This window comes from Haliotis cracherodii, unplaced genomic scaffold (assembly GCF_022045235.1).
Source record: "Haliotis cracherodii isolate W230 unplaced genomic scaffold, xgHalCrac1.p SCAF_12, whole genome shotgun sequence".
Classification (NCBI taxonomy): domain Eukaryota; kingdom Metazoa; phylum Mollusca; class Gastropoda; order Lepetellida; family Haliotidae; genus Haliotis; species Haliotis cracherodii.
The window spans coordinates 31367781-31377098 of record NW_027266267.1 but is presented as its reverse complement, the minus strand read 5'-3'; the positions used below and the strand labels follow the sequence as shown (position 1 = coordinate 31377098).

General features: G+C 42.9%; 2 protein-coding genes across 2 annotated transcripts; both read left to right on the top strand.

The window, feature by feature from the left end:
* The first annotated feature begins 5320 nt into the window (after positions 1-5320).
* Positions 5321-5917, top strand: LOC139457286 (uncharacterized). The gene has a single exon (XM_071238693.1). It carries the CDS (start codon positions 5321-5323, stop codon positions 5915-5917), a length of 597 nt encoding a protein of 198 aa, XP_071094794.1.
* A 26-nt stretch (positions 5918-5943) lies between these two features.
* On the top strand, positions 5944-6744 carry LOC139457285 (uncharacterized). Its single transcript, XM_071238692.1, has one exon. The coding sequence runs from the start codon at positions 5944-5946 to the stop codon at positions 6742-6744; it is 801 nt and encodes a 266-aa protein (XP_071094793.1).
* The last annotated feature ends 2574 nt before the right edge of the window (positions 6745-9318 follow it).

Sequence of the window (9318 nt, the reverse complement as noted above, 5' to 3'; positions counted from 1 at the left end):
CAAGATAGCTGACCGATATCCAGAGCAGCCAAAGTGGTTCTTAGGTTCTGTGGGGCTATCGGCAATCGTGTCTGACCACAATTCTTCCACCTTGTCGAGTGGAACATGGGGTAGTGCAGATAAATCAAGTTGAACAACCCATTGGGGGATGTCCAAGTTCAAGTCATGTGCCTCATGTTCAGAGTTCCTAATACATGAGTAGTTTTTGTCTTATTTGGGTTCGAATCCCAAACCAAGGGAACATGTATCCTTCCAACTGAGCATGAAAGCAGTAGATCTGCTCAAACAGGTGTGGAGCAGTGAAAATGTCCCATCACTGTTTACAATATCGGATAGAAGATTGATAGCAGGCATCTTTTCTCAGTGCATGATTGTGTGAGTGGGTATGGTTTATACCGCCTTTAGCAACATCACAACGGGGCACACCAGAATTGGATTTTATCGAAAACAATAAATTGTCCACCAAAATTCTTGAAAAAAAAATTAAGCTTCAGACTGTTGAAAAATAACCCCAAAACATTGCCTGCCACAAAACCACACAATGTTGCAAGGTGTTTTCTTTTCAAAATCAGGCTGATTATTTTAAATAAATAAATGACAACCAACATGGAAGTCGACACATCACCAACATGTGTACCCGCGGGGATTCAGGGGTAGAATAGGTCTCCAAAAAACGTGGAATGGATGGGATGGAGAGGCCCGGTGACTTGGCTGATTGCACCCTGATGGCGTGACACCGTCATATAGTAATAACGTACATATTTACAGATCGCCGTCAAGTATCTGACTTATTGCACTTTTTGTGAAACATGCAAACAAACAAGCAAACAATCCCACTAAGCTAAGTTATTCGCCCTCCCTGACTCGCTAACGTGACGTTCTTGTTCAGCCAGTTTTCAAAAGCAAACGACTGTGGCAACTGACTTAGTTTAGTGGTGTGAACGGTTGAAATTACATTAAGCACTGGAATAATCACGAGCTGATACCTCGTATTGGCTTTGCTGCGTATGCCCATGAGTATAATGTCATTGAGATTGTCTAACCCTGACACCTTCAAAGCATGTTTCCGTACAATCACCAACTGCATGTCAGAATATCTGAATCTATATGCGAGTTTGCCAACACCATCAAAGATCGGACCCGACAGCACGACGCTGGTGTTGAACGGAGGTGTGAACACGCACTTGATATGTCACACATTCTAAAATCATTTTTTTATGGAGCTGGAATCCAATAATACCTAAATACAAGAATCTAAAAGGGAAATTTGATAACATCTACAACTCGAGAAGCTTTATGTGACAATATTGTGCGAGGTAAGTTATCACCTTAATGAACAGGAAGCTCAGATTGATATCGGAGCCATGAACGGTGACGGCTGGGATTCCTTATATTTGTCAAGTCGCTGGAACTAGGAACCAGTGAAAACAACCGTTTCCTTAACTGAAATATTATTACTATTTCTTTCAGAGAGAACAAAAATACATAACATTGTTTAAGCCGGGGGCAAAAAAGCTTTTAATGATGTTGGTCCCAAAGGAAAGAGGATGAAGCGGCGAGCTCGTTCGAGACTTTTCTACCAGGCGTTTACTGTTGGTTAGGCTGAGGTCGAGCGGAGACTAGAGAAGGCCATAAGAGCACGTTAAGTCACTGACACTGTTTGTTAACTGATTAATGATTCACTCAATAAAACATAAACCCTCTAAATGGCTGGAGAGTGGTGATACGTGTTACCCCCGGGAATTGGAATAAGATTGAAAAGAAATGACGATACAATTCGTTTTGCGTAGCGTTACAGGGAGTCTGTGGCAGGACGCCATAAAGACGCCGACGGCAAGAGTTCAGCTGACGCCTCATCACCAATCAGTCACCTTGAAAACTTCAGTACCTCAGCGTCGTCTGGACAACGCGTTACAGTTTGTTGTGGTGATTGGTGACTTTTGATTGATGTTCGTTTGACATGGACGTGCATTACGTGATTTCCGTTTATGCAATTGAACAAATAACTCGGAGCCTAGTTTCTTTGACGTTTCTTTGTCTCTCGTGCCAACTGGTCGGGTATGTTAACGGAGACAAATGATTTTATCATCATTTTTGTCATCCGAATCCGTATTGTCCTTGCTTTCGTGATACTTGAACCCCAGCTGTCCTCTGGTTATTTGCCCCATGGTGGAGGGACGTTGTTCCAACAGTTTTGCTTGTGCCTTGTTACTTTTGGCAAACATCTTGTCAGGAGATCAACTGGTCTGTTAATTGAATTATCAGTTATTTTGGGCTAAAGTTGACACTTCTTAAGACAACAACATATCGCTCCCGTCGTAAACTTAAGGATTGTGAGTAAACCCTATAACCTGGACACAAACACTGGCGGATGTACAGCATTTGTCAACCACAGAATACACTGGCGCCTGACGGCCACAAACATCTTCTACACCCGAGTAGCTGGCATGACTAATGCCGATCCATCTCAAGCTCATTTGAGAAACATATTCAGCGTTAATCGTTCGTCATCGTTTCGCTACAGTATGACCGAGGGGTTGTCGGCGAGGCTGACAAGCACATATATGGAAATGTACATGATATATTGATTAATTGCATAAACCACTCCGCGTTTTCCTCTGGGATTGGGTTAGACAAGTCTATTAGACCAAATCCTGTGGGATTTAAACCGACGGCACTCGCAGAGAACAGATTTCTTGGGAATGTCTGGCGTTGGGAGGAGAGAGGATAAGATGGCGATATATTGCTGTGGTTTCAGCCATCGAAATTAAAAACGAGATCAAAGGAAATGTGGATCTAACTGATCCAATATGTCACATATCATATCCCATTTAATCTTATTTCAAGCTAAATGTTGAGTACTGGTAACATCGAAATGATTCAAAACATCAGAAATGATCAACAATCATTCCTTCAAACACTCTGTGACTGAGACCATGTAGGATTTTCTAAGCGCTCATTAAAATAACAATGATCACAACCATACATAATATTGAAGTAAAGTTTAGTCTGTCTCCCAGGCCATTGAGAATAAATTAGAAAAGGAAGCCAACTCAAGTCTAGAATAATTTGGCACGTCCAGATTGCCTCAGCTCCAGAGACTAAACATTGTTCTTGGCTCCAGGTGGATTGAACTTTCTGGTTTTACTTATTTAAGCTGAGATAAGATAAATTAATATATGATTGCGTAAGCCAGTGTGTGGGTGACTCGGTCAACTAAGGCGCAAAATAGTTGCGTTCCTTGGGCGTGGCAGGTTCCTGAGAGTTCTAATTCCAAATTTATCCTGATTCTAACCTTGGCGTGTCATGGCTTTCTCCACATAACATGTAATTTCAAATGTATTTATGTTCTTGTTTGTCGTGGTGTGATGTTTAGATGCAGATAGATAAAATCAGAATATTTAAAGTGTGCTCATAATATGTAGAATTCAGTTGGCGCTCTGAAGATGTTTACATCTCAAAATTTAAACTCGACCAAAATATGCATTATGAAATGTCTGGTTACATTTCATTTCCCATTTAAGTTGTACAGCAGCGTTTCCTAGAGACCTGTCAGCGTTACATCAAGCTTCCCTGGCCGGTCTTGATCAGGGGAATGTTTCCTACTCAGAGGACTGGTCAACCTTTCACATATAAATGGAGCAGGTGTTAATTCTGCAGCTTGTGAATATGTAAGTATTTTAAGTGTAGATAAGGTATCATGTCTTTTCTATTTCAGCTTGTTGATTCAACAGAGGGTTGTGTAATTTCCTGGTTTCCTATATATTATTAGTTGTGTCCATACCAGTATTTGCGACCGATAAGCTCCTACTGAGTCAAAGGTCAATGGTCCAGTCTATTTTACTTCCAGGGGTGTTTCTTTTTATTGTTTGCTGAATCATTAGGTTTACCTGTTGTTAGCCATTTAGTATACCTTTCAATTCAAACCCCTTTCTCACCTGCCATTGCTAATCGTATGCTGCACACACACCTGCACTGCACAGCAAGTCATAATGGATTGAACATCAAGTAATCAAGGTTAGTAATCATAATTAATTTATATCAATCTAAAAATTATGCTTTTAATCACTAATACAAATCAAGTATATAAGCAATAAAATAGGTTTTAAATAACCTGTAAACATAGGTTGAGTGAATGAGGTGAATGAGATGGGATTAGGGTCTGATTCATGAATATTGCATATCTATACACATATTTCATATTTCAATGCATTGGTAATTTGGTATTTTGTGTATTTTGGTATTTGATGCATATTTGCTATTATTTAGTAAATTTGGCTTATGCTAGACTTTGTACAAATCTCTCTAGATGAACGCGCGTATTTATTGATAGTGGTATGAATGACTGAAGTTGTATTTCAGTGATGCATGTATATGTCTCAATTATTCATATGTTATTTACAATATCATAATTAATATTGTATCTGTATTTAGGGTCATGTGACTGTCGAATGAGACGACTGACAGAAGGCATGTCACACTCTCGTGTCACATACAGGGTATGTTTTGTATACAGTGTATCTATATACTATGGTTATGTCGTAATTATATTGTCTTTGTATATGAAGGTACATTTGCACCGATTAGATATCGAGGCAGAAATATATTTGTGTATCTGCAGTAATGATGTAATGAGTTATTAAGAAGCAGATCGACACTTTACATTTAATGTGTTACTCTACATTTATTCTGGAACAAGTGATATATTTTTATTTTAAATTGTTTCAGGATTGTCTCACAACCCCGTGGACTGTAATCACTTGACGACTAAGGGTTACATATAAGGTCGACAACATAAAGTCCCAGTATTGATGGGATAACATAAAGATAGATGATAGATCCATACTGTTATAGTAAATGTGTAAATATATTAACGTAATTACAAACTTCAAATAGCGACAGATAAAAGTAACGTAAATAATGCCACATCGGGGCGTGTGTTTATACATAGGAAATACGGTAACCATCGTGTTAAGGGTGATTCCTCGCCATGTTGCAGTTATGAGATATTATAAAAAATATAGGTAGCTATCGATCGCTATAAACAGACCCTGAATTATCTATTCAATTACATCTTATTAACACAATCAGCATAAGAACCAATCAGAACCCTCACCTTGAATGTTAAACAATTATGAAAATACCTCACTTGATCTTCGGTTACTGTTGAACTGTCAATCGGCGGACGACACAATTCAATGTCAGTGTCCCCCATTCGTTCCCGTCTTCTCTAAGGGATATATATATATATAAGGGATCACTTGCATCATGTTTCCTATGTCATGAGACCTCAGGAGACCCGTGTGAGGACATCTACATCATGTCTAGTGATGAGACCCTAGGGGACCCATGTGAGGACATCTACACCATGTCTCGTGATGAGACCTCAGGAGAACCGTGTGAGGACATCTACACCGTGTCTAGTGATGAGACCTCAGGAGACCCGTGTGAGGACATCTACACCGTGTCTCGTGATGAGACTGCAGGAGACCCGTGTGAGGACATCTACACCATGTCTCGTGATGAGACCTCAGGAGACCCGTGTGAGGACATCTACACCGTGTCTCGTGATGAGACCTCAGGAGAACCGTGTGAGGACATCTACACCGTGTCTAGTGATGAGACCTCAGGAGACCCGTGTGAGGACATCTACACCGTGTCTCGTGATGAGACTGCAGGAGACCCGTGTGAGGACATCTACACCATGTCTCGTGATGAGACCTCAGGAGACCCGTGTGAGGACATCTACACCATGTCTCGTGATGAGACCTCAGGAGACCCGTGTGAGGACATCTACACCATGTCTAGTGATGAGACCCTAGGGGACCGTGTGAGGACATCTACACCATGTCTCGTGATGAGACCTCAGGAGATCCGTGTGAGGACATCTACACCATGTCTCGTGATGAGACCCTAGGGGACCCGTGTGAGGACATCTACACCATGTCTCGTGATGAGACCTCAGGAGATCCGTGTGAGGACATCTACACCATGTCTCGTGATGAGACCTCAGGAGACCCGAGTGAGGACATCTACACCATGTCTAGTGATGAGACCCTAGGGGACCCGTGTGAGGACATCTACACCATGTCTCGTGATGAGACCTCAGGAGATCCGTGTGAGGACATCTACACCATGTCTCGTGATGAGACCCTAGGAGACCCGTGTGAGGACATCTACACCATGTCTAGTGATGAGACCCTAGGAGACCCGTGTGAGGACATCTACACCGTGTCTCGTGATGAGACCCTAGGAAACCCGTGTGAGGACATCTACACCATGTCTAGTGATGAGACCCTAGGGGACCCGTGTGAGGACATCTACACCATGTCTCGTGATGAGACCTCAGGAGACCCGTGTGAGGACATCTACATTATGTCTCGTGATGAGACCTCAGGAGACCCGTGTGAGGACATCTACACCGTGTCTCGTGATGAGACTGCAGGAGACCCGTGTGAGGACATCTACATCATGTCTCGTGATGAGACCCTAGGAGACCCGTGTGAGGACATCTACACCATGTCTCGTGATGAGACCCCAGGAGACCCGTGTGAGGACTTCTACACCATGTCTCGTGATGAGACCTCAGGAGACCCGTGTGAGGACATCTACACCATGTCTCGTGATGAGACTCAAGGGGACCCGTGTGAGGACATCTACACTGTGTCTTGTGATGAGACCTCAGGAGATCCGTGTGAGGACATCTACACCATGTCTCGTGATGAGACCCTAGGGGACCCGTGAGAGGACATCTACACCATGTCTCGTGATGAGACCCTAGGAGATCCGTGTGAGGACATCTACATCATGTCTAGTGATGAGACCCTAGGGGGCCCGTGTGAGGACATCTACATCGTGTCTCGTGATGAGACCCTAGGGAACCCGTGTGAGGACATCTACACCATGTCTCGTGATGAGACCTCAGGAGACCCGTGTGAGGACATCTACACCATGTCTCGTGATGAGACCCTTGGAGACCCATGTGAGGACATCTACACCGTGTCTCATGATGAGACCCTAGGGGACCCGTGTGAGGACATCTACATCATGTCTAGTGATGAGACCCTAGGGGACCCGTGTGAGGAAATCTACACCATGTCTTGTGGTGAGGCCCTAGGGGACCCGTGTGAGGACATCTACACCATGTTTCGTGATGAAACCTCAGGAGACCCGTGTGAGGACATCTACACCATGTCTCGTGATGAGACCTTAGGAGACCCGCGTGAGGACATCTACACCATGTCTCGTGATGAGACCCTAGGAGACCCGCGTGAGGACATCTACACCATGTCTAGTGTTAGATTTGGCCCCAGGTCTCCTGTACTTGTCATGAGAAATTAGTCTCTTTGACATTGAAAGAGTCATCGTCCACGACGGTGGGAGCGGTATTCGTATTTTTCTCTCACTGCTTTGTCTGTTCACGACCCGACTATTTACAACTACGGCGGAATCACAAAACAAAAACAATGAGGCCTCTGTTGACTTTGAGAAATTACAAATCACATGAAATATACCAGTGTAAGTTAACGGATTTAATAGGTCAACATGCATGCGAATTTGACCTTGGCTAGCCTTCAATACACTGTAAAAATGTGTTAAGAATGTAAACACAGACAAGACATGTTTAGATCTAAACATGATAAGGAATGTGTTTAAATCCAAAAGAGAAACCACATTTAGGTCTAAACACATGAAATGAGCTATCCTCTCAGAGCCCGAAAACCACCTCAACACAACATCCCCATAATCTAAACCTAGTCGGAAATTTAATCATGTTTGGACATGTTTCGAATTCAACGCATATTTATTGTCAAACATGTTTAAAAGTTAGAGCTGTTTCAATAAAGTGCATATCTTTTGGCAATAAGTCAAATATGGGTGAGGTGTATACTATATATTGAAATTAGATATGCAAATTAGATTCACAGGCACTTGCATCACACATATACCACCAGGACGGGGTAGAATATTAACATAAACATGTACAACTTCACCAAACCCGGTTAATGGTGACTGGGGCAACTGCCACGTGACGACAGCAGTCCCCGTAGCACAGGTGGGAAGCTTGAAGGACAACACATCAGGTGGATGCAGGTTCGTATCCCGCCCAAATATCTCTGTGTTCCTAAATGTGTTGTTGCTGTATGACCAGTATTTCTCTCACACAGAGAGCTGATGTCCAATAAACGTATATCTGATTACTACCATAGACACCCTAACTGCTTCTTACTTCCCACCACAGAGGGGAACAGATGGTGGCCCTGTTGACTAAGGCGGAATCTGCACGATCGTGCAAGGAGTCGGAGGTCGAGTTCGAGTGCCTGATTATTACTGTTTATAATCTTTGGTTTATCAGCATCATTCCGTGCTAATGGGTTACAGGAAAAGTTTTATACGTCTAAGATCTGCATCACTTCGGGCTTTTCTTCAAAATTAAGATGACGCGCCGTGGTGTAACTTGAATACTGTTCAAAACAGCGTTTGTGATGTCATGGTACAATATGATAGAAAACATATTCAACTAAAGTAGTCTTTTTCGGGCACTTATAAACGTTTTTGTTTCTGGTCTCGCGCAGACGAATCACGACCCTGACGGAGCCAACACGAATCTTGCTCAGAGCGACATTATGCATTGGCGGTGACACGTGAGCCCCGACTCGTGGTGAATGGTCTCTGACACTGGGCGTGAAAGTTCGTGCCGGGGCAGTGGTCTGACGAAGTGTGTGATCTGACGGTGAACGTGAAGAATGCACCCTGTCTTCTAAACTATCGCCATTCGTCGTGGACACCCTCCATCCTTGTTGGCCAGTTTATCAAATCGTGGCCAACATCAGTCAAACTTTTCTTGACTGAAAGACAAATGATCAAACTTTAATGCATTTCGAGGTCATTCCACTCATTAATAAACACACGGATCTGCCAACAGTGTCTAACCTCAGATGAACCAAGTTCCTGCAGGCTGACAGATGGAACGAAGGTCATGAAGTTCGGACATAAATCGCTTAAAATGATGACTGCGTTAGTGGAGGAGCTTCTTAAAACCTGCGAACAATCGAGAATACATTGCCACTTAAATTGAACGCCTTGCAGCGTAATACAACGGAAGCCCATTCACAAGTATAAACAGAACGAAGGCAATTTGTTAAAACACGTAATGTCGTTTACAAGCTGTTGAAGCCGAATTCATTTGAATATGTGTCACTTCTAAAGAAGTTAGTTTTTAATTTCGAAAGTCGACGTACTTCAAAAAGCAGCATGGCTAATGCGGAGAACGTCTCAAGATTCACTTTATGTGGACGACGAGGTATTTGTTTGAAA

Bases quoted from the DNA above. Each gene is read 5' to 3' on its own strand.
- LOC139457286 (XM_071238693.1), top strand. From the start codon at position 5,321: ATGTCTAGTGATGAGACCCTAGGGGACCCATGTGAGGACATCTACACC.
- LOC139457285 (XM_071238692.1), top strand. From the start codon at position 5,944: ATGTCTCGTGATGAGACCTCAGGAGATCCGTGTGAGGACATCTACACC.